Source organism: Narcine bancroftii, chromosome 4, assembly GCF_036971445.1.
Source record: "Narcine bancroftii isolate sNarBan1 chromosome 4, sNarBan1.hap1, whole genome shotgun sequence".
Lineage (NCBI taxonomy): Eukaryota > Metazoa > Chordata > Chondrichthyes > Torpediniformes > Narcinidae > Narcine > Narcine bancroftii.
Window position 1 is genome coordinate 48,045,830 of NC_091472.1, and position 26,459 is coordinate 48,072,288.

The window sequence follows — 26,459 nt, forward strand, 5'->3', positions numbered from 1 at the left end:
TGCAATGACATTTAAAAAATCAGATTTATTGTCTGAATATCACATACAACTCTGAGATGCTTTTCCTGCAGGTGAAGCAAAATTACCACGTATTGGTAGTGCTAAAAAAAACTGCACAACATATACATGCAAACAAATAAAGAACTGGAAACAGATAATGAATGAAAACAAATTGACTGTGCAATGCAGCGAGAATTTCAAAAATCAATAAAGAGCACAAGTAAGAGCCCTTAAATGAGTCCCAGATTGAGTTCGTTGTTGAGGAGTCTGATGGTGGAGGGGTAGCAGCTGTTCATGAACCTGGTGGTGCGAGTCTTGTGGAACCTATATCTCTTTCCTGAATGCAGCAGCGAGAACAGATTGTGTGCAGGGTGATATGGATGCTTGCTGCTGCTCTCCGACAACAGTCTTCCCTGTCGATGTTCTTGAGAGTGGGGAGGGTTTTACCTGAGATGACATGGGCTGTGTCCCCTACCTTTTGGAGGTCTTGGCACTCATACCAGACCATCATGTAGCCAATTAGCACACTTTCCACCTCACATTTTGTAGAAATTTGTCAAGGTTTCTGGTGTCATACCAAACCTCCACAAACTCCTGAGGAAGTAAAGGTGCTGACGTGCTAAAAATGTGACTTTATCTATTTTAGGACTTGGGACATTTATCACAGAATTTATACATCTATGTAAACATAAACAGCATTATTTATCTTTATAGATACTGTCTGATGTGCTGAGTATTTCCAGAACCTTTCGTTCTTATGTCAAATTCTAATGTAAACAGTTCTTTCCATTAGAAATATGTTTAATAAAGTTGTCAGTTTAAGATAATAAATAATGTTGTTGGAGTTACCTTGTTGCTTTGAAAACAAAAAGAACAAGATGTGGAAAACATTCCCTGTCCCAAGATTTTAAGGGAAGAGTTTTAGTCCACTATCCTTGATACTCTAACTACAGGTGATTTAGTAGAGCTCATAAAGACATTCAGAAGAGCAGTCTAAAATGTGGAAATAACTGGATTTAAAGTGGTAAAGAAGACCCAAAAATAAAACAAATGGACTTGCGTGTTTTAAAAGTTTAAAGATGTCATGGTCAAGGCAACTTTAGCATCAATATATCCATGCCAAAATTTAATCATAATTCCCAGAGGCGATTTTATTGTAAAATAGTAAATCAATGGACCTCACCCTAATAAATTTCATGCTGGTCCCCTATAAAATTACTGGATCTAAATCGCTGCTATTGACTCCCATCAAACTGCCATGCAATTTGTTTCTTTCTCCTGTAGTCTTCCTCTTGTCATCTCATCTTGAATTCTAATATAAATTTATGAGCAAGGGAAGAAGTGAACTGTGCTGGTTTCGGACAACACTGTAGAACATTTTAGAAGATATGTATTAGATCCAACTCCTTTATACTACCACAAGCACTGTACCAGTCTCATCTAACTTAATATTACTGATACTAGCATCGGTTTATACCGACTTATGACAACCAAGGACTTCAATATGCTACTGGCTGTTATAAGGTGTATAACATTCTGATCCATAAATGATTGGAGCAATACTAAGAATTTTCATTAATTAGTCTTGTGAATTCCACTCTGGTAGGAAGGGGACAGTAGTTGAGAAGAAAAAAGAAAACAACTGCAGCCGAAGAGAACCTAAATAGAATTGGAAAGGCTCAGAGAAACCCTAACCTATCCGAATTAAAAGCAAGGACAGATGCCTGCAGTTGTTTCCTGAGCAGTGCAAAGGATGGCTTCATTTGGCTGGGATCATACCAGTTCCTGTATCAAGGCGTGCAAGGATGGGTCACCATTGGCACAGCCAAGGTCATTGTATTTGGCGAAGGTCAGCTGTCTTCCTTAAAGCTCAAGAGATCATCAGTAGTGCCTGCACTTAACATCGAGTTGCAGCTGGTGTCTTTGGTACAGAAAACATTTGAACCACATTCTTGGCAGAAGTTCAGGAGCAGGCTGGAGAATTGCACACATGTTCAGGGCCATTATTTGCTGCCCTCTCACGACACGATGATGCAAAAGTTGCTCTGTTTACCGAAGAGATCCCGCAGTCACCATCCCACCGCGGTGGGATTTAAATATGCATTGAACTCAGCAGCATGATTGTTTTGAGCCCAGTGACTGTCAGCTAAAAGAACAACAATTCTGGGCACACTGAGGGTCATTTGTTGCCACGATGCTCCTTTCCAAAGCAAGATGGGTTCCAGCCTTTGCGACCACACTTCCCCCTCCCCGCCGTCTCCTCTCTTTTTGTCCGGCTGCCTGGGACATTTGTCCATACCTCGATGAAGGGCTCTCGCCCTAAAAGTCGGATACGCATTTTACCGTTGCTATATAATGGAGACTGCTTGACCTGCTGAGTTCCTCCAATGTCCTCCTGACCCCAACCTTCTGACCAAGTTTGGAACAGAAATAACACGCACGTCGGATACGCATTTTACCGTTGCTATATAATGGAGACGGCTTGACCTGCTGAGTTCCTCCAATCTCCTCCTGACCCCAACCTTCTGTCCAAGTTTGGAACAGAAATAACACGTCGGATACGCATTTTACCGTTGCTATATAATGGAGACGGCTTGACCTGCTGAGTTCCTCCAATCTCCTCCTGACCCCAACCTTCTGTCCAAGTTTGGAACAGAAATAACACGTCGGATACGCATTTTACCGTTGCTATATAATGGAGACGGCTTGACCTGCTGAGTTCCTCCAATCTCCTCCTGACCCCAACCTTCTGACCAAGTTTGGAACAGAAATAACACGTCGGATACGCATTTTACCGTTGCTATATAATGGAGACGGCTTGACCTGCTGAGTTCCTCCAATCTCCTCCTGACCCCAACCTTCTGTCCAAGTTTGGAACAGAAATAACACGTCGGATACGCATTTTACCGTTGCTATATAATGGAGACGGCTTGACCTGCTGAGTTCCTCCAATCTCCTCCTGACCCCAACCTTCTGACCAAGTTTGGAACAGAAATAACACGTCGGATACGCATTTTACCGTTGCTATATAATGGAGACGGCTTGACCTGCTGAGTTCCTCCAATCTCCTCCTGACCCCAACCTTCTGTCCAAGTTTGTAATAGAAATAACACGTCGGATACGCATTTTACCGTTGCTATATAATGGAGACGGCTTGACCTGCTGAGTTCCTCCAATCTCCTCCTGACCACAACCTTCTGACCAAGTTTGGAACAGAATAACACGTCGGATACGCATTTTACCGTTGCTATATAATGGAGACTGCTTGACCTGCTGAGTTCCTCCAATCTCCTCCTGACCCCAACCTTCTGACCAAGTTTGGAACAGAAATAACACGTCGGATACGCATTTTACCGTTGCTATATAATGGAGACGGCTTGACCTGCTGAGTTCCTCCAATGTCCTCCTGACCCCAACCTTCTGACCAAGTTTGGAACAGAAATAACACGTCGGATACGCATTTTACCGTTGCTATATAATGGAGACGGCTTGACCTGCTGAGTTCCCAACCTTCTGACCAAGTTTGGAACAGAAATAACACGTCGGATACGCATTTTACCGTTGCTATATAATGGAGACGGCTTGACCTGCTGAGTTCCTCCAATCTCCTCCTGACCCCAACCTTCTGTCCAAGTTTGGAACAGAAATAACACGTCGGATACGCATTTTACCGTTGCTATATAATGGAGACGGCTTGACCTGCTGAGTTCCTCCAATCTCCTCCTGACCCCAACCTTCTGACCAAGTTTGGAACAGAAATAACACGTCGGATACGCATTTTACCGTTGCTATATAATGGAGACGGCTTGACCTGCTGAGTTCCTCCAATCTCCTCCTGACCCCAACCTTCTGTCCAAGTTTGGAACAGAAATAACACGTCGGATACGCATTTTACCGTTGCTATATAATGGAGACGGCTTGACCTGCTGAGTTCCTCCAATCTCCTCCTGACCACAACCTTCTGACCAAGTTTGGAACAGAATAACACGTCGGATACGCATTTTACCGTTGCTATATAATGGAGACTGCTTGACCTGCTGAGTTCCTCCAATCTGCTCCTGACCCCAACCTTCTGACCAAGTTTGGAACAGAAATAACACGTCGGATACGCATTTTACCGTTGCTATATAATGGAGACGGCTTGACCTGCTGAGTTCCTCCAATCTCCTCCTGACCCCAACCTTCTGACCAAGTTTGGAACAGAAATAACACGTCGGATACGCATTTTACCGTTGCTATATAATGGAGACTGCTTGACCTGCTGAGTTCCTCCAATGTCCTCCTGACCCCAACCTTCTGACCAAGTTTGGAACAGAAATAACACGTCGGTATGCATTCCCGCCATTCCCAATTTGGACATTTCCTTTAGGAAAGAGTTACATTCCTCGGCGGGTGGGAGCTGGACGTTTACATGTCACAAACAATTCAAAGGACTGCCTGCTGAAGTCGAGGTCATATTTCAAGTAAAAGCCACGCGATCTGATCGGACTCCCAGAGCCAGCAGGAGCCTCGCGGAGGGAGGTCCCTCTACTTTAACCCGTGTGTGTGAGTGTCGCCTGGCACTGCGGCCATGTGGAAACTAAAACGTAAGTGTTTCATTACCTTTCCGAAGGCAAATCGAAAAATGAGATCGCCAAGACCTTGAGACTCATGGAAAGGGCGCCAATCCTTGATGGGACCCCAGGAACTATTGGCTGGTTCCGTGGCTGGACAAAAAAAAAAGCAATGGCAAAATGCGAGAGCTTGAAACTTTATGTAACCATTTAGAACCATCTTTATCGCCATGGCATCTTCTTTTGTACGAAAGCGCTGCTTCCAGTATCGGTGGCCATTTCTACAGCAGTCATGTTATTTATTTATTGTTTCCAACAGCTCCATTGGAATTGCCACGTTATCTCACCTACCGCCACGTGTTGGAGGTTAGTGTTCCGAAAACCCACGTTCTTCAGGCAACTCAGAAACGCGCGCTCGCGAAGTTGTAGAACTTCGCAAGAAGTTGTAGAACTGGGCAAGAATCGCACGATCACGTGATCTGTATATTTAAATAATCCACAAGTGTTTGCAATTCGAATATATTGTCAACAGCAGATCACTTGTGATTTTTGGGAGAATCCTAAGTTAGTGCAGCCCGGGTGCCTGGTTCATCGGGCATCGCTATTTAAATGGAACGAATCATAAAGCATAACATTGTCACTTCCATTACCAGTTATTTATAAGTACAAAGTCTTCACTGATACCCCTTTTAGTCCTGGCATGCTGTTTTAGATGCTTTCTATTCACTGTCAGCCAATTCCATAACTGAGATTTAGATCCCTGTGATCTAAGAATCATAGAATTGCCACAGAGGAGGGAGGCCCTTTGATGCACTGGCTCCCATAAGCCGTGCATCCAATTCCTTAACTCTTTCTGGATTTCCTTCAAAAGGATTCCTTCTCAAGTGTCTATTCAATTCCCATTTCAAAGGGAGTGATCCATCACTATTACAGGCTGTAAATTTAGGATAGAATATTCTGAATAAACCTTTTCTTCCATTATTGATGTTAGCGTAATGAGGAAATTTCACCGTTTGCTGGCTACTGAATACTATTGTTTCAGACGAATCAGAATTCATTGTCATGAACATGTGCCATGTGGTTTTTCGGAGCACTTCCAGTGAAAAATTTCGATAAATTATATTTTTTTAAAATAAATAAATGAGTGCAAAAGAAGGGAAGAGTGAGAAAGTGCCTTTGGTTTATGATCCATTCAGAAACCAATGACAGAGGGGAAGATGCTGTTTTTTTGTACCACTGGATGTTCTTCAGGCAACTGTACCTTCTTCCTGATGAGGGAAGAGGGCATGGTCTGAGAGATGAGGGTCCTTTAGGATAGAGGCTGCTTTCCTGAGGCACTGCCTCTTTTAGATGTCCTTAACGGAGTGAAGGCTCATGCCCATAATGGTGCTGGTCGAGTGCACAACTCTCTACAGCAGGGGTGTCAAACTCAAATTCACAGAGGGCCAAAATTAAAAACTTGGACTAAGTCGTGGGCCAAACTAAATATTTATTGAAAATTTTCAACAACATCTGCATGTTTTCTCTTCTTTCAACATATGTAATGTTAAACTTTTTCTTATTAAAATAAATGTTTAATAATAGTTTTGGTTAAACTCTTTCCAGAAGAAGCATTAACAAATGAGAAATAAAATATTCAATAAATAATATTTCTCTATTGCCTTTAAGGTCCTTTTAAATGTATTTTTTTTCACAAGCCAACAAGTCAAAAAAATAGCAACTTGCTTCAATGACAAACAGGTTTGTCTTTTAAAATGATGAACATATAGTCTGCCTCCCACCTGTCTTGAAAGGTCCTGTTTTCTGTCTTTCGTTTGTCCATTTTTCGTAAGGGGTTTATTACATGTGAGTTCGGCGACAGGTCGCAGGTGCTAATGAAAGTAAAGAGAAGAGGTGGGGGTGATTAGCGGGCTGACGGGCCGGCACTAACGCATTTGCAAAGCATTCTGGGATTTGTAGTATTAGCTGTGCATGTGCTATACTGGCGCGGCGGCCAGCGGGCCAGCTCTAATACATATTTGATATGATCTTGAGGGCCAAATATAATTATATCATGGGCCAAATTTGGCCCGCGGGCCTGAGTTTGACATGTGTGCTCTACAGCCTTTTCCTGTTCTGTTCACTGGTACCAGTCAGGATGCTCTCCATGGTACACTTGTAGAAATTTGAAAACACACCTAATCTCTTCAAACTCCTCACAAAGTATAGCTACTGGTGAGCTGTCTTCATGATTGCATTGACATGGAGGCCTTCAGAGTTGTTGACACTCAGGAATTTGAACTTCTTAACCCTGTCCACTCAATGAGGACTGGTTTGCATTCTTCTGATTTTCCTCTTCTGAAGTCCACAATGAGTTCCTTAGTTTTGCTCATGTTGCATGCAAGGTTGTTTTGGCTCCATTCAACTAGCTGATCTAACTCGCCCCTGTACATTTCCTCATTACTGTCTGTGATCCAGCTGAGAACTGTGGTGCTAACAGCAAATTTGTAGATGGCATTTGAATTGTACCTAGTCACATAGTCATGGGTGTAGGGCAATTAGAGCAGTGGGCAAAGCACATCCTTGAGGTGTGCCTGTGTTGATTGTCAACTCAGTCAGTTCTTTTCATTATCTTCTCCTTCTGTCATTTTAGGTGGTAGATGTCCACGGTAGGTTTTCTCTATTGTGTTTCATGTATGGCTCCCATATTTGTTCAAATATTGTAATGTTATTTCTTAAATTGTATATTATTTTTTCTAATGGAATACATTTATTCATTTCTATATACCATTGTTGTATTTTCAAATTATCTTCTAATTTCGAGGTTGACATAATACATTTTTTTGCTACAGCTAGGGCTATTATAACAAATCTTTTTTGTGCTCCATCCATTCAAGTCCAAATTCTTTGTTTTTTATATTACTTAGGAGGAAGATCTCTGGGTTTTTTGGTATATTGCTTTTTGTGATTTTATTTAGTATCTGGTTTAGATCTTCCCAAAATTTTTTCACTTTCTCACATGTCCAGATTGTTCCCATTTCCTTTTTACAGCGAAAACATCTGTCTGATACTGTTGGGTCCCATTTATTTAACTTTTGAGGTGTAATGTATAACCTGTGTATCTAGTTATATTGTATTTCTCATGGTTCCGGAGCATAGTTTCTCCCATGTTTCATTCTTTATCTTTATGCTTAGATCTTGTTCCCATTTTTGTTTGGTTTTACCATTTGTTTCCTCATTCTCCTTTTCTTGTAGTTTAATATACATGTTTGTTATAAATTTTTTGATTATCATTGTATCTGTAATCACATATTCAAAATTACTTCCTTCTGGTAACCTCAGACTGTTTCCCAATTTGTCCTTCAAGTAGGATTTCAGTTGGTAGTATGCCAACCTTGTATCGTCAGTTATATTATATTTATCCTTCAATTGTTCAAAGGATAATAGTTTATTTCCTGAAAAACAATTCTCTATTCTTTTTTATCTCTTTTTTCTCCCATTCTCTAAAGGAAAGGTTATCTATTGTAAAAGGGATTAGCTGATTTTGCGTCAGTATTAGTTTTGGTAGTTGGTAATTTGTTTTATTCCTTTCTACATGAATCTTCTTCCAAATGTTGAGCAGATGATGCAATACCGGAGAATTTCTATGTAGTACCAATTTTTCATCCCATTTATATAATATATGTTCAGGTATATTCTCCCCTATTTTATCTAGTTCTAATCTAGTCCAATCTGGCTTTTCCCTTGTTTGATAAAAATCTGATAGGTATCTTAATTGTGCGGCTCTATAATAATTTTTAAAGTTTGGTAGTTGTTTATACAATTCTGTTAATTTATCTAGTGCTATCCTCGGTTTCCCCCCTTTCCATAAAAATTTCCTTATTATTTTCTTTAAATCCTTGAAAAATTTCTCTGTTCATCGTATTGGTAATGTCTGAAATAAATATTGTATCCTTGGGAAAATGTTCATTTTAATACAGTTTATCCTTCCTATCAGTGTTAGTGGTAAATCTTTCCAATGCTCTAAGTCGTCTTGTAATTTTTTCATTAGTGGATAATAATTGAGTTTATATAGATGGCTGAGGTTTTTATTTATTTGTATACCTAAATATCGCATTGCTTGCGTTTGCCATCTGAATGGTGATTCTTTCTCAAATTTTGAGAAATCCGCATTATTCATTGGCATTGCTTCGCTTTTATTTGCGTTAATCTTGTACCCCGACACTTCTCCATATTCCTTCAATTTCCTATGTAATTCTTTTATTGATATTTCTGGTTCTACTAAGTATATTATAAAGTCATCTGCAAATAGACTGATTTTATATTCCTTGTCTTTTATTTTTATCCCTTTTATTTTATTTTCTGTTCTTATCAGTTCTGCCAGTGGTTCTATGGCTAATGCGAACAGTAAAGGAGATAGTGGGTATCCCTGCCTTGTTGATCTGCTTAAGTTAAATTGTTTTGATATATATCCGTTTACTGTCACTTTCGCCAATGGCCCCTTATATAATGCTTTAATCCAATTAATATATTCAATCAGCTCTTCTTGATGCCCTTTTGAAGCAGGTGGGAACCTCTGACAGCAGTGAGAGATCAAAAATGTCCATGAACATTCCAGCCAGTTGGTTGGCATAGATTTTCAGTACCCTGTCAGGTACACCATCAGAACATCTTGATGTTCTGCCAATGCCCTCAGAGACAGGTATCACAGGGTTGCCAGCTTCTGCAGGGATTTCCACAGTACCGCTTAATTCTCCTTTTCAAAGCGAGCATAAAAAGTGAAGAGCTCATCAGGTAATGAGGCATCACAGCCATTTATGATGTTAGGCTTCACCTTGTTGGATGCAATGGCCGGCAAGCCCTGCCATAGCTGGCAAGTATCTGATTCTGTTTCTAGTTTCCCTCAGAATTGCCTCTTTGCTGTTAAGATAGCCTTCAGTATGTTGTACCTGGACTTCCTGCAGAGATCTGAATCACCAATCTTAAATACTATCGACCTATCCCTCAGGAGGTTGTGAATCTTCTGGCTCATCTATGGCTTTTGGTTGGGGTACTCACTGTGCTTGGGCACATGCACACAATCATCCACGCAGGTCTTGATGAAGTCTGTGTCAGCCACAGTTTGAAGATGATTCCTTTAAAATGGTCTAGCAGACTGGAATTTAGAATAAAAAACTGGCAACAATAATTGTAGCTGTGGTGAGCTGAGGTAGCAGCAAACAAGCACAAACTCAGAAAAGACTGTACAACAGACTTTATTCCAGTAAAAGTCTTAACACAATTTCATGCCTTGGTGGCTCCCAGTGTGACTGGCTCAGGAGGGGCCAGCTCAAGTTTATATTCAGGTTGGCTGATTGACAGCCGGCCAGGTGGAGTCAGCCCCTTAGGTGGTCTTCCTGCAGCTGCAGAGATCGCCCCCTTCAGTAGACTGGTGGTCATATCACCACAGTAATTTTTGGAGGAGGAGGAGCGAGGTGAGAGTGAGGAGGAAGGTAAGATAATATATTCAGTTCCTTACCGAGGCTGGGCCTAGTCGGTTCAAGCAGCGAGTCGGAGGAGACGGCGACCAGAGTTCGGGTAGTGTTCAGAGGAGGAGGAACAAGGGAGGCGATATGGGTGGAATTAAAAAATGCAAAAGGAGAAGTTACAATTATAGGGGTGTATTATAGATCACCTAGTGGGGAGCGAGAAATAGAAGAGCAAATATGTAAGGAAATAGCAGAGATTTGTAATAAGCACCGGGTTGTGTTAGTGAGGGATTTTAATATAGATTGGGAAACACATTCTGTGAAGGAGCTGGAGGGACAAGAATTTGTAAAATGTGTGCAGGATAGTTTTTTGCAGCAATACGTTGAGGTACCCACTAGAGAAGGGGCAGTGCTGGATCTACTGTTGGGGAATGAGATGTGTGTTGGGGAGCACTTCTGATCCACTGATCACGGTACCATTAGTTTCAATATAATTATAGAAAGGGATAGGTCTGGTCTGCTGATGAAGGTTTTTGAGTGGGGGAAAGCTAGATTTGATGAAATGAGAAGGGATTTGCAAGGAGTGGTTTGGGCTGATTTGTTTTATGAGAGGAGGTAGAGGAGAATTGGAGGTCTTTTAAAAGTGAGATTTTGAGGGTGCAGAATCTTTATGTTTCCGTTAGGATAAAAGGCAGAGCCAAAAGTTCAAGAGAGTCATGGTATTCAAGGGAGATTAGAAAGTTAGTTCGAATTAAAAGGGAGGCTTACCTTAAGTATAAGAAACAAGATGTTAATGAGATGCTTGGAAAATACATGGATTGTAAAAAGAAGCTTAAGAAAGAAATTAGTAAAGCGAAAAGAAGGTACAAGGTGGCTTTAGCGAACAGGGTGAAAGTAAATCTGAAGGGTTTTTACAAATATGTAAATAGCAAAAGGAGAGTGAAGGATAAAATTGGTCCCTTAGAAAATCAGAGAGGAAAACTGTGTGTGGAGCCGAATGAGATGGGGGAGATATTGAACGAGTTCTTTTCTTGGTATTCACTAGGGAAAAGGATATGGAATCATGTAGGATAAGAGAAGCAAAAGGGGTGATTATGGAAAATGTAGGGATTAGGAAAGAGGGGGTGTTGGAACTTTTGAGGCATATAAAGGTGGATAACTCTCCTGGTCCCGATGGGGTTTTCCCCAGACTTTGAGAGAAGTCAGGGAGGAAATAGCGGAGGCTCTGACAGTGATTTTACAAAAGTTACCAGAGGGGGGCATGGTGCCACAGGATTGGTGCATCACAAACATGATTCCTATAAAAAGGGCTCCAGGTGTAGGCCCAGCAATTATAGGCCAGTAAGTTTGACATTGGTGGTTGGTAAACTAATGAAAAGTATTCTTAGAGATAATATGTATAAGTATCTAATGAGGCAGGGACTGATGAGGGACACCCAACTTGGGTTTGTGCAGGGAAGGTTATGTTTGACAAATCTTGTTGAATTTTTTGAGGAGGTGACTAGGAAGGTTGATGAGGATAGAGCAGTAGATTTAGTATATATGGATTTCAGTAAGGCCTTCAATAACGTTCCACATGGAAGGTTTGTAAGGAAGGTTCAGGGGCTAGGTATTAATGTTAAGTTAGTCAGATGGGTTTGTGCAGGGAAGGTTATGTTTGACAAATCTTGTTGAATTTTTTGAGGAGGTGACTAGGAAGGTTGATGAGGATAGAGCAGTAGATTTAGTATATATGGATTTCAGTAAGGCCTTCAATAAGGTTCCACATGGAAGGTTGGTAAGGAAGGTTCAGGGGCTAGGTATTAATGTTAAGTTAGTCAGATGGGTTCAACGGTGGCTAGAACATCGATGCCAGAGAGTCATGGTGGTTAACTGTCTGTCAGGATGGAGGCCAGTATCATGGTCAATGTGGTTTATGGTGTGAAAAATAAAAAAAATTTTAAAAAAAGGATGGAGGCCAGTGATGAGCAGTGTGCCTCAGGGATCGGTGTTGGGTCCCTTGTTGTTTGTCATTTACATTAATGATTTGGATGATGGAGTGGTAAATTGGGTTAGTAAATATGCGGATGATGCAAAAATAGGGGGAGTTGTGGATAGTGAAGATGTTTTTCAGAGACTGCAGAAGGATTTGGACGCTTAGAAGAGTGGGCTGAAAGGTGGCAGATGGAGTTTAATAACGATAAGTGTAAAGTCCTTCATTTTGGGAAGAATAATCAAAACAGGATGTATGCAGTGAAGGGGAGGGCATTGAGGAATGCAGAGGAACAGAGAGATCTTGGAATAACAGTTCATCATTCTTTGAAAGTGGAATCTCATATGGATAGAGTGGTAAAGAAGGCTTTTGGTATGCTGGCCGTTATAAATCAAAGCATAGAATATAGGAGTTGGGAAGTGATGTTGAGACTATTCAAGACATTGGATGAGGCCAAATTTGGAATACTGTGTGCAGTTCTGGTCCCCAAATTATAGGAAGGATATCAATAAGGTAGAAAGGGTGCAGAGAAGATTTACTAAAATGTTGCTTGGATTGCAGTATCTAGAATACAAAGAAAGATTGATTAAACTGAGTCTTTATTCATTGGAGCATAGAAGGTTGAGGGGGAATTTGATAAAGATATTTAAAATTATGAGGGGGATAGATAAGAGTAGATGTGAATAGGCTCTTCCCCTTGAGGGTAGGTGAGATTGGAATGAGGGGTCATGAGATAAGGGTTTGGGGGAAAAAGTTTAAAAGTAATATGAGAGGGAGCTTCTTCACTCAGAGAGTGGTGGCTGAGTGGAATGACCTTCTGGAAGAGATGGTTGCAGCAAGGTCAATTTTGTCATTTAAGAAAACGTTGGATAGGTGCATGGATGTGAGGGGATTGGAGGGTTATGGGCAGGGATCAGGTAAGTGGGACTAGAGGAGATCACTTAAATCAGTACAGACTAGAGGGTCGAGATAGCCTGTTTCCATACTGTAATTGTTATATGGTTATAATTAACAGATATTTTTTCCCATTTTAGTCCCGATTCCAGGACAGTTCTAACTGCCTTCTGAAATGGGTTAGTTCACCACTCAACTTACAAATGAGTAAAGAAAAGATATAAATGCCAATTTAGACAGTAACAGTCTTACGTTAATAAATAAAAATATTTTTGATGTATTTTCTACTACTTGAAACAGTGTTGATAATCTGTGTTTTGTGCAATGAACTGTTCTTGAGAAATAGCCTAGGTTAAAATGGCTTTGATGCTGTTCTCACCATACAAAATACATCAAACAAAAGTTTATTTTTATCAAACTTATGTTGTCAAATATGTTCATTATGAAATTCAATATGTGTTGTAATGAATTACTTATAGTTGAACGATATCCAGTACTTTAGGAAATTTAAATCAATGAGTCTGTGTCACTATTTATTGTTTACCTTGCAGCAATATCGGGGCTGTGAAAACAGCCCACGATAACACAAAATATATCTTTAAAACACACTGCACAGAAAGGCAGAATATCTGACATAAATATAACTTATAACTGTTATACATGCTAATCATGATTTTTTAATTTATTCATGGAATAAGGAGCGAGCATTTATTGCCCATCTTTGTGTTCCTGAAATGGGTAGTTGTAGAAGCAATGGAACAATGTAGAGCTCAAGCTGAATTTCCACCTTACTGCTCCCTTTTACATTTTGTACTTATTTTTAAATTTATATTAAGATGTCTAGTCATGAAAATAATTTGTTGTGGTGTTTATAAAATAATTTGTTAAAATAATTTGTTGTGCTGTTTATAGAATCAAGGATTTGTACTGTATCCATGCTGACTTACTACCTATCTACATGAATCCCATTTACCTGTATAATGCCTCACTTATCCAAGTGTTTGGGCTGTTCATAATTTTAGCAATTAGCTCCACGTGATCCTGCAATTAACCTTAAAAAAATGTCAGCTGAAGAAGAATTTCCAAATTTGGGCAAGAATCAGACCTACATGGCAAATGTTCTTACAATCAAAATGTACAAAAGACTGAGGGACCGGGTAACCCAAAGTGGCTTCACACTGGATAATGTTATTCAACCTGGTGTAGATAATTCTGGTAAGTGACATTTTTATTTAAATAATTCTGTTTTCATTCAGTAAAATAATATTTCTGCATGTTTCAACATCATAAACTGAATCTTTTGTAAGTATTTTACTTGCGACTTTAAAGTAAGACTTTCACCCTTCAATTTTTGCCCATTCTGACTTCCTAGAATTTTCTTCGTTAAATGTTTGAGTACACTCCTGCAAAGGACTAGTGGTTCTTCATATTTGATGGAGATATTTGGAATAAGTGATCCTTTTGGTCTGGTAATATTGCTCTCGGATGATTTCTTGTGAATAATGCCAACCACTGAATTTGAGAAAGAATGTTTGTGTTATTTATTAAAGTGTTCTGAAGATATAATTGACATAGGTATTTGTTTTCTTGCCAATATAGACCATTCTTGTGTCAGAATTGCAGGCTGTGTGGCTGGAGATGCAGAGTCGTATTCTGTCTTCATGCAGTTTTTTGATCCTCTTATTGAACTCTATCACACTGGTTACCGGACAAGTGAAAAGCATAAGAGTGACATGAATCCAGAAAACTTGAAGGTAGATTAATCATACCAACATTGATATCTCTGCATGATCTTTCATTAGATGACAAATGAATGTAGATTGTTAATAAGCTATTCAGTCCACTATACAGGCATTTTTCACAGTGAATGAACAATCTTTTATATTCATGATTCTCTTCTCTTTGAATCTTGTAGTTATCATAAGTACTTGCAATTTTCCAAATTAATAAACCCAAGCATGTACTGTATAGACACATCTCCAACTTTAGTGAATGATATATATTTCTCCCTTCATTGACCGGCTCCCAACTCCAGCTACCTCATTGGCACAGGAGCAATGAATCATAAATATGCCATCATCTCAATTGATAACTTTCTCAATTGTAATCAGATGATTATTTTCTAATTTTTAATTAAAGAGTTAATAAGAGCAGTATGAGTAATTCGAAAATCAACACTGGAGCTGATCTGTCAACAACAAGGCAATTTATTCAGATCTAGTCAACTGAGATGCACCAGGACATTGATTCAGAATATCTGGCTCATTCTCTCTGACTTGCAGAGTTGTGGGAGTATATACTGTTCCTGTTACAGAGTTTAGGACACATGATCAATGTTAACTATGCTATTATCAGCATACAGATTGCCAATGTTCTTTCTCTGCCAGAGCCTAAGAACCAACAGTTGGTAGCCACAAGGTCATGACAATATGTTTTATTGCAACCTTGTTCTCGTGCTGCATCATTCCTCCCTAAATCTTTTGTCTTGCCTAATCTGTCATCTTCAAATGCCTCCTTAATAATTTTTTGTTACCATCAACATCACCTGATCAAACTTCTTCCTACTTTTGACCACCACCCTGTGAAGTGTCTTCGGACACTTTGTTTCATTAAAATGTACAACACAACTTTTATCACTCACACTATGTGGGCCACACTGCCAAGGTGACTGTTTAACACCTCCGCCTAACTATCCTTGGAATTAATAGGAACCTACCATCTCTTACTTATCTCCATATCTCTTGCTTTCTTTTGTGTCTGGAAATCTTCTCGAATGTACTCGGGAAATTGGCCTGCAGGTATTTCTGTGTAGAGAATCCCAATGATTCATCACGTATGTAGTGAAGACATTTCTCCTTATCTCATTTTGAAATTCTGAAAGAGATCCTTATGAAGGTAACCTCACCCCCTCCAACATCAGGTTTTATCAGATTCAATGAAATCCCCTTTCATTCTTCTAAGCTCTAGTCAATACCGAATAGTCAACTCCCTCAAATGATCTAACTTCCTCCATATCAAAAGAGTAGCCATGGGTACCTGCATGGGTCCCAGCTAAGCGTGGCTGTGGGCTTTGTGAAGCAATCATGCTGCAAGCCTACACAGGCAAGGACCCTCAACTCTTCCTCCATTATATTGATGACTACATCAGGGCTGCCTCATGTCCCTGCAATGAGCTTGTCAACTTCATTCACTTCCTGGCCAATTTCCATCCCAATCTCACTCATGTGGTCCACCTTTGATAACACTGGATCTCTCTGTTTCCATCTTGGAAGACAAACTTTCCATCGACTTGTATTACAAACCCACGAACTCCCACAATTACCTCAACTACATTTCCCCACATCTTGTCCCCTGCAAGGATTATATTCCCTTCTCTCAATTTTCCAAGATGTCTTTTCCAGTCCAGATCTTCTGAAATGTCTGGCTTCTTCCACAAACATGGCGTCCCCTCCATCACCATCAACTCAGCCCTCACCTGCATCTCCTCCATTTCCCATATCTGCCCTGGCCCCCTCTCTCCCAAGATGCAACAAACACAGGATTCCCCTTGTCCTCATCTACCACCTCACCAGCCTCTGCATCCAATACATTATTTTCTGGAATTTCCGCCACTTACAACAGGATCCCACCACCAGACACATATTCCCCTCTCCTCCCCTCGCCTTCTCCTTCTGTAGGGACTGCTCCCTCTTGACTCCCTAGTGCACATATTCCTCCCCATCTATTGCTCCCCTGCACCTTCCCCTGTGGCTGAAGAGGTGCTTCACGCACCCACACCTCCTTCCTCACCACAGTGTGGGGCTCCAAACAGGCCTTTCAATGAAGCAACACTTAACTAGTGTATCCACAGAATTGATTTATTGCATCCAGTACTCCCTTTGTTGCCTTCTCTATATCAGAGAGACTGGGTGTAGACTGGGAGATCACTTTGCTCTATTCACATCAATGACAGAGACCTCCCAGTGGCCAACCATTTCAGTTCTGCGTAACAATACCATACTTGCATATCTGTCCATGGCCTCATGTACTATTCCACCAAGACCATCCATAAATTGGAGGAACAACACCCAATTTCCATCTAGGCACTCTCCAATCAGATGGCATTAACATATACTTTTCTGGTTTCTGCTAACTTGTTCTCCTTTCCCCCCCTCCTTTCCCTTCCCTCTCTATTCACCTAGCCATCCCTACTCCCCTTGCTTGCTGCTGTGCCCTTCCTCCCTTCTCCACCTATTACCTCCTGCCTTTGCGACCACACCTCACCCTTACCCTTTTATTCGGACACCTGTGACATTTTCCATACCTTGATGAAAGGATCAAGCCTGAAATATCAATTATGCATTTGTAATCTTTGCTATATATAAAGGACACTTTGACCTGCTGAGTTTCTCCAGCATTGTGTTTTTACTCCCTCAAATGATATATTCCCAGGAATGTCTGGTGAACCTTTGCAGATCTTCCCTCCATGTAAGTAAAAATTTTCTTGATAAGAAAACAAAGAGAGCATCCAACTAAAGTGTGACCTCGCCAAAATTCAGTATCATTGTGGCAAGGCATCTTGCTCTTGTATTGAACCTTTTGCAGTGAAGACTCCTGGCGCAGAAGCTGCCCTTTCCGTAAGCATGGCTCCAGTGAGCATCATGTACTAACCATGCTTCTAAACTACTCTCTAATATCTAAAATGCCAGGAGCTGATGGAATGAGATCCATTGACGTACTGTCTTCTTCCTCCTCCTTGGTATGGGGTTTAGCAGGTGGTATGTTTGGAATTTCTGAGATGAGGAAGGCAACATGGACAGATTGACAGTTGGAGGGACTGTTTAAAAAAGGAGATGTAATGAGGCAGAAGAGATAACGAGAAGGCAGTGGATTTGCGGAATGCTCAATCTTGGCAGACTGTCCTCCTTATCGATCTTTGTTCTTCTACAAGCTGTGGACTGTGTAGACAAGGCACCAATGCCAAAACCCTGTTCTTCACCTGCGGATCTCATACTGCCCTTACAGCTTTAGTCTGTATTTTTTTTTGCAATAGAGGGATGTCAGTGAGTACTTCGCAGTTTGATGACAAATCTTGTGTGTGTGTGTGTGTGTGTGTGTGTGTGTGTGTGTGTGTGTGTGTGTGTGTGTGTGTGTGTGTGTGTGTGTGTGTGTGTGTGTGTGTGTGAGAGAGAGAGAGAGTTATGTGATTATGTAATGTTGAAGTACAAGTGATTATAATAGTGGAGTCTTTAGCCAATGACATTTGTGGCAAAAGAAGTGGGAGATTAAGTGCAGGCATAGACCCTGCACATCTATCTTTGTTCTGTTTGATTGGCTTTCTGATTGTATTTCTAGAATGAGTTAGTGAAAGTGGGAGAATGTTTCAGTATTGTGTGGTCATCCATTTTCCCAATAATCTCACAACAAAATAAGGCAATAGATTGGGTGCTGACCTGCCCTTAAGATGCGCAGGCTCTATGCCAATTAATGCAGACTGCTTTTAGTTGGTGTTATTATTCATGCAGAGCACAGAGAAAACTGTGGGTGACACTTTATTAGCATGTCTGAGGGTTGTACCTAAATATCAAGCACCAGGACAAACTTGCACAGATCCCACCCTCTCTCTACATCCCACCATGGCGTTACTTCGCACATATGTTCAGATACAAACGAATTATTGCACCCTTGAATGCAAGGAACCCCTTGCCGCTGGGAGAAAAAGAACGGTCAACATTTTGGCTCAAAACGCTGAGTATTCTTTTTATCCTACTGATGCTGAGTTCATGAGATGCTGGAATCTTAGAATCTGAGAATCTGAAGGAACTCAACATTAGTAGGATATATCCTGGTCTCCGTTCAGTCTAAATCAATGCAAGATTTGGTTATTAAGATGCTCACTCTTTCCCCCGGGCAGGGTGGAGCTGATCTAGATGAACAGTATGTGCTGGCTTGTCGAATGAGCACAGGACGCAATGTTGAAGATTTCAGTTTCCCTCCACATTGCAGCCGAGGAGAGAGACGTGCATTGGAAAAGCTCGCAATAGCAGGTAATTTTATTTTCTGATTATTCAACGCTGTGACAGCCAAACACAGAATTCATTTTAAAAAGTCAACAAATTCTTATATACTTCCTGAAAATAATAAACCGAAACCATTGTATACATTGAAAGAATTCTTTCACCATCTAGTGGGCAACTGAGGGGAAACATTTCAGCTGTTAACACACGTCAACCCAGACGAAAGGACAAGAATTCTTTGTTGATCTGTCGGTTGAAAATAACCTGCGGTTTTTTTGGTGCTATTTTCAATCAGTTGTCATTTGAAGGATAAGAGGGGAGTTGCTGAAATATTCTCTGTCATTAGTGCATCAACGTGCCTGCCCATGTTACATGTAAGCATACAGTTTAAGATAATGATTACACTCCAAAGTCATCAGCTACAGTGCTTTTGGAAAGATTTGCCAGTTACAATTTTGGATTGGAATCTTCACTATGTATTACTAATTCAACCCACCATCAATCAGAAAATAACTTCATGATGATACTTAGTTGGATTTGTCTGGTGATTTTAGCCCCCATAAAATTAATTTATCATACTTGTAGCCAAATGATGTGTTAGTAAGTGGAATCCATGTAAATATAGATCGTTATCAGAATTAATTCAATACAGTTTTAAATCATCTGATTTCATCGTACTCCACCTGTATAAATCCTATTTATCTGTGACAAAGATATTGCCAACAGCAACTAGTTCTGGTGTAAGTTTTCATCTTTTGTTATGCCATGTAATGGTCAAACGAAGTTTCTATTCAATTGGATGTAAGGTGTTCCATGGCACAGAGAATTTTTTTTCTCCTAACCAACAGCTTGCCATGTACTATTTACCGGCTGTGCTTACCTACATAAGATAATTGTTGTTCAAAAGTCACACATTGACCATGAACTGCTCTGGGACATGTTATCTTCAAGACAAGGTGTAAAAAGATATCAGCGTTTACATACCTTAAACTTCCCTGCTAATTCATCTTCGAGCTGAAATAGGCCGCATTCCCAGGACAGTATGGCATGTAGCAGTTAGCGCAATTTGGTTGTAGGTCAATTGGGTGGCATAGGCTGTTACTTGCTGTGTTGTATATCCAAATTCCCAAAAAATACCATCATTGAAGTTTTTTGAATTTTGGATTCCTTCCTATCATATTTTTCACAGAGATCTTTCCCTAAGCCGTGACCACATCTCACTCTACAATAACTAGCAAAGGTCTTTCTGCTCACCCTATCTTTCACACATCATTCAGATCACATCACAATTCCTTTTATTTCTGAGCCTCCCATGGGCTGTTCCTGTCTAACTCTCATCAGTTAATACATCATATACAATATGATTTACAGGGTTATGATTTACTGAGCATCGATGAAATGGGAATATTGATGGAAAGTGTCTGCAAGCAATCAGCCCCATCCAGCTTCTTGCATGTTTCCCATTCAAAACAGCTTGTCTCCTTTACTCTTTGCTCTTTCATTCTCTCTCAGTCATTCCTCTTTTCCCAATTAAAATTGGATCATGGTTGCAACCCACTTTTGTGAACAGCCCATGTTCAGGTTCAACTCCAGCATAAGCAGTAAACCTAATTCCACATGCCAATTCCTTTCCTGTATCCATTTACACTCATCTATCAAATGTGTTGCTATGTGGTCTCTGGTTTTATCAGCGACTTCAGTATGGCCTTGTACTTCTGTGTGCAAAAACATGTTTTTCCTGTTATTGTCCTAAATCTCATTCAAAATCTTTTGGTCATTTACTTCATCTACTCTGACCCATTCCCTCAAAATTCCAAGCATTTTAATCAAGTCATTTAACAATAACTCCCCAATTTCACAAGTCTTGTATCAGATATTATTCTGAAGTGTGCCCTTTTCTATGACGTCAATATCAAATAGGACGGAGCCCAAAATTGCTCATTCTGCTCTAACAGTAGCTCTACTCAAATTGTTCAGTCATATCTTTTCTATAAAATATTTCTATAAAATATTTATTCTATAAAATACAATAGCAAACTTGACCCAATATGTTTATTGGAAGTCAGAATAAAGTTAATGACCTTATAGTTAGGAATTGAACATCATTCCTTCTAAGTGATGCATTCCTTCTAAGTGATTATATTATTCATCAGTATGTCTAATCTAAGTATAGATACTGCATATACTTCTGTAAAAGTCACATTTTAACATATATAACATAACAGTTTACAGCATGGAATCAGGCCATATTGGCCCTAGAGTCCGTGCTGGTTCACTTGAACAACTCCACTAGCTCCCCCTTCCACTCTCTGCCAATAACCCTCCAACCCCCTCATATCCATGTACACATCCAACCTTCTCTTAAATGACAGAAACAACCCTGCCACAACTATCTCCTCTGGAAAATCATTCCATTCTGCGACTACTCTCTGAGTGAAGAAGCATCCTCTAACATTTTTTCTAAAGTTTTGCCGTCTTGTTTCAACTTCCCCTGCCCTCAGGGGAAAGAGTCTACTCACGTCTAGTCTATCTATTCCCTTCATAATTTTAAATACCTTTATCAAATCCCCTCTCAACCATCTACGTTCCAATGAATAAAATCCCAGTCTCCTTAATCTTTCTCTGTACTTTGGATGTTGTAAGCCAGGCAACATCCTTGTAAATCTTCTCTGCACCCTCTCTGCCTTATCTATATTCTTCCTATAATTTGGAGACCAGAACTGATCACAATACTCCAAACCTGGCCTCACTTACTTTTTAATTTTAAATTTATGGGTTCAACTATTACATGAATACTGTACTTTTTTTCTTTTTAAATATTTTTTATTGAGTTTAACATATAAACTTACACACAACATTTTAAGGAATACTCATGTGTCATCTCATTACAAGTACAAAAAAAAATGGTAGAACTACATTAGACAGTTCCTTAATCCACATGAGAAACAATTTATGAATTAATCTATGATAACCATGTTGACACCCACATTTGCCAAATTAATCCAAATAAAAATCGATAAAAAGAAAAAAAAATGAACAAAAATAAACCTAAAAACTAAATGTAATCTACCCCATCCCTCTAGTCAGTCCTTTGTAAAAGAAAAGGGAAATTGTGGACCTCCAGGCGTCAGACAGAGAATTTCCAGAACATTCAAAATTCTTAATTCTTCCACTCATGATAGGATTCTATGAATGGGCCCCACATCTTTACAAATTGAAACTTTCTATCTTTAATGTATTGTAGCATGATGTGAGTGAGCGCAGCAAAGAGACTGAGACAACAGGCTGTGAGCTCGAGTATCACAACTGGTTTATTTTGAATTCTGCACTGCAGCCTTTAAGCTCGTTCTTGGTCCCACTCCTAACATTCTGGAGCATGTATCCTGATGACACAATCAAGTACATGACCTTCTGATCTGGTCCAGAAGAGACAGTCCTGTGACACCATCCTTACCACAGCTACTGGTTCACCATTGCAAACATATGCATCACCACAGTATCTAATTTTTTTCAAGCTTAAATAGGACATTACATAACATTACCACTATGTATGAGTAGGTGATCGTCTGGCTATCAGTGTGGTAAAGGCTAAAACTTCCTCCTGGGTTGCAGTTCTGGCTCAAGTGAAAAACCAAACAAAGCAATTAATGGACATGGTTCTATTTTGATCTTAAAAATAGGTGATAAAGTTTGGAAAATCTTTCTAAATTTGGGCCCTCCCAAAACATGGATCAGTGAAGCTTCAAAAATTTTACACTTCTCACATAGCGGATCAATATTTGTATAAAAATGAGATTATTTAAGTATGGACATATGAGTTCTATGTACCACTTTAAATAATCGTAAGTAATGCGTGTAGAATTCTTGCACAGAATGAAGAATCATTAATCCATCTGAGAGTAGAGTACCAATCTTCATCTGAAAATATTATATGCGAATCTTGTTCCCAATCATTCTTAATCCTCACCATTAAGGCTGATCTTAAATCTAATAAATCATTATAAATATGTGATATTAATCCACCATGAAAAAAAAGGTAAAAAATGAATCAAGAATATTAGTATTTGAGATTCAAGGAAAATCAGAACGCTTGGACTGAACAAAATGTCTAACTTGTAAATATCTAAAAAAAATGTCTGTTAGTAAGATTAATTTGGCTGATAATTGTTCAAAAGAGGAAAAGTTATCTTGAATAAAAAGATCCTTTTAACTTTGGATACATAATCTATACCATTCCTTGAAACCTACTATCATCTATACCATTCCTTGAATCTATACCATTCCTTGAATCTATACCATTCCTTGAAACCTACTAACATTGGGATGCTCACCCTTATCTATTACAATGATGGGTCATATTAATTTGATTAAAATGAATATCTTGCCAAAATTTCTGTTATCTTTTTCAAGCTTTACCAATTTTTATTCCTAATCCTTTTTTTTAAGCTCATTAGATTTTGTTATTTCTACTTACATATGACAGGGAAAACAACCACATATCAATAAAGCCAATCTTCAAAAGATTGGGATTAATATACATAATTTGCTTTTATTATTATATTTGGATAAATTAATGATTCGCATCTCTTGGGTAGAAATGGAACCGAAGCTTTCCAAGAAAACATCTATATTGGCAATTTTAGAATTTTTTTTTAACCAATTTCCTTTTCTAAATTGACACATAATCCATTAATGAGAAATAGGTTGAGAATATGGGCTCAATTTAGATTTTTTTGGGGGGGTTTAATAGTTTTTCTCTGGCTAGTCCCATTATAGATAATCATCTTTTTCAGCCATCTCTCCTGGACAAAGGTTTTAAGGAATACTGTACTACTTTTGAGGGGCTGAAATTCACACTAGAATCCAAAATACTGTATCAGTAGCAGATGTCCAAACAATCCCTAAATGAATAAAGAACAAGAACACTATGAATAATGTAGAGTCTGCACATCAAAACACACGTCCTACCACGGGGGAGATTGGGGCTGCAGTAAGTATCTACGTTGTCAGAGGCGTTGGGAGTTCCCATTGGCGGGTGGCCAGGGATGAGTTGAGAGTCCGCATTCAAGGCATTGTGAGCTTTGATGGGCGAGCCCCTGGGGCTGAGGTGTGAGTCCACATGCGAGGCATTGGGAGCTCTAGATATATTGCAAATTTGAGATTTTTGGGCAAAAATAGGGGGTTGACTTTTACATGAGTTGAACTTCTACACGCATTGACAGTATGTGGTATTTACTTATTCCCACCAATTAGATCTATTATCGCTCTAAAATTGTTTGTGGTGCAGCCTTTTATCGTACCACTGTTTGCAATCTTTCCTTCTTTGGCTTGGCTTCGCGGTCGAAGATTTATGGAGGGGTAAATGTCCAAGTCAGCTGCAGGTTCGTTTGTGGCTGACAAGTCCGATGCGGGACAGGCAGACACGGTTGCAGCGGTTGCAGGGGAAAATTGGTGGGTTGGGGTTGGGTGATGGGTTTTTCCTCCTTGGTCTTTTGTCAGTGAGGTGGGCTCTGCGGTCTTCTTCAAAGGAGGTTGCTGCCCGCCGAACTGTGAAGCGCCAAGATGTACGGTTTGAGGCGATATCAGCCCACTGGCGGTGGTCAATGTGGCAGGCACCAAGAGATTTCTTTAGGCAGTCCTTGTACCTCTTCTTTGGTGCACCTCTGTCACGGTGGCCAGTGGAGAGCTCGCCATATAACACGATCTTGGGAAGGCGATGGTCCTCCATTCTGGAGACGTGACCCACCCAGCCCAGCTGGATCTTCAGCAGCGTGGACTCGATGCTGTCGGCCTCTGCCATCTCGAGTACTTCGATGTTAGGGATGAAGTCGCTCCAATGAATGTTGAGGATGCAGCGGAGACAACGCTGGTGGAAGCGTTCTAGGAGCCGTAGGTGATGCCGGTAGAGGACCCATGATTCGGAGCCGAACAGGAGTGTGGGTATGACAACGGCTCTGTATACGCTTATCTTTGTGAGGTTTTTCAGTTGGTTGTTTTTCCAGACTCTTTTGTGTAGTCTTCCAAAGGCGCTATTTGCCTTGGCGAGTCTGTTGTCTATCTCATTGTCGATCCTTGCATCTGATGAAATGGTGCAGGCGAGATAGGTAAACTGGTTGACCGTTTTGAGTTTTGTGTGCCCGATGGAGATGTGGGGGGGCTGGTAGTCATGGTGGGGAGCTGGCTGATGGAGGACCTCCGTTTTCTTCAGGCTGACTTCCAGGCCAAACATTTTGGCAGTTTCCGCAAAACAGGACGTCAAGCGCTGAAGAGCTGGCTCTGAATGGGCAACTAAAGCGGCATCGTCTGCAAAGAGTAGTTCACGGACAAGTTTCTCTTGTGTCTTGGTGTGAGCTTGCAGGCGCCTCAGATTGAAGAGACTGCCATCCGTGCGGTACCGGATGTCAACAGCGTCTTCATTGTTGAGGTCTTTCATGGCTTGGTTCAGCATCATGCTGAAGAAGATTGAAAAGAGGGTTGGTTCGAGAATGCAGCCTTGCTTCACGCCATTGTTAATGGAGAAGGGTTCAGAGAGCTCATGGCTGTATCTGACCTGTTGGTTTTCGTGCAGTTGGATAACCATGTTGAGGAACTTTGGGAGGCATCCGAGGCGCTCTAGTATTTGCCAAAGCCCTTTCCTACTCACGGTGTCGAAGGCTTTGGTGAGGTCAACAAAAGTGATGTAGAGTCCTGTTTTGTTCTCTGCACTTTTCTTGGAGCTGTCTGAGGGCAAAGACCATGTCAGTCGTTCCTCTGTTTGCGCGAAAGCCGCACTGTGATTCTGGGAGAACATTCTTGGTGACACTAGGTATTATTCTATTTAGGAGAATCCTAGCGAAGATTTTGCCTGCAATGGAGAGCAGCGTGATTCCCCTGTAGTTTGAGCAGTCTGACTTCTCGCCTTTGTTTTTGTACAGGGTGATGATGATGGCATCACAAAGGTCCTGAGGCAGTTTTCCTTGGTCCCAGCAAAGCTTGAAAAACTCATGCAGTTTGGCATGCAGAGTTTTGCCGCCAGCCTTCCAGACCTCTGGGGGGGATTCCATCCATACCTGCTGCTTTGCCACTTTTCAGTTGTTCAATTGCCTTATATGTCTCTTCCCGGGTGAGGACCTCATCCAGCTCTAGCCTTAGGGGCTGTTGAGGGAGCTGGAGCAGGGCGGAATCTTGGACTGAGCGGTTGTCACTGAAAAGAGATTGGAAGTGTTCTGACCATCGGTTGAGGATGGAGATCTTGTCGCTGAGGAGGACTTTGCCATCTGAGCTGCACAGCGGGCTTTGGACTTGGGGTGAGGGGCCGTGCACAGCCTTTAGAGCCTCGTAAAAACCCCTGAAGTCGCCAATGTCCGCGCTGAGCTGGGTTCGTTTGGCGAGGCTAGTCCACCACTCATTTTGGATCTCCCGGAGTTTGCGCTGAAGATGGCTGCATGCGCGACGGAAGACTTGTTTCTTATCTGGCCAGGACGGCCTTGTAAGGTGAGCCTGGTGGGCAGCTCGCTTCTTTGTCAGAAGCTCCTGGATTTCCTGGCTGTTTTCGTCAATATTTGTGAGTTTAACCACAAACACACAATACGTTGGTATTAAATTGATGGCTTGCTAA

The 26,459-nt window shown here is 40.6% G+C and overlaps 1 protein-coding gene across 2 annotated transcripts in view; it reads left to right on the forward strand.

The window, feature by feature from the left end:
- Positions 1 to 4,415: 4,415 nt before the first annotated feature.
- LOC138760536 (creatine kinase M-type-like) overlaps positions 4,416 to 26,459 on the forward strand; it is a 57,225-nt gene continuing 35,181 nt past the window's right edge. Inside the window, exons 1-5 of one of the 2 annotated variants that reach the window (XM_069931222.1) lie at positions 4,416 to 4,586; positions 4,873 to 4,919; positions 13,889 to 14,081; positions 14,466 to 14,620; positions 18,760 to 18,892. In XM_069931222.1, the coding sequence (XP_069787323.1) occupies positions 4,571 to 4,586; positions 4,873 to 4,919; positions 13,889 to 14,081; positions 14,466 to 14,620; positions 18,760 to 18,892 (544 nt within the window). In that variant the 5' untranslated portion in view covers positions 4,416 to 4,570. Of the gene's footprint in view, positions 4,587 to 4,872; positions 4,920 to 6,225; positions 6,294 to 13,888; positions 14,082 to 14,465; positions 14,621 to 18,759; positions 18,893 to 26,459 lie in introns of those variants that run through there. The other variant, XM_069931224.1, reaches the window with a different exon arrangement.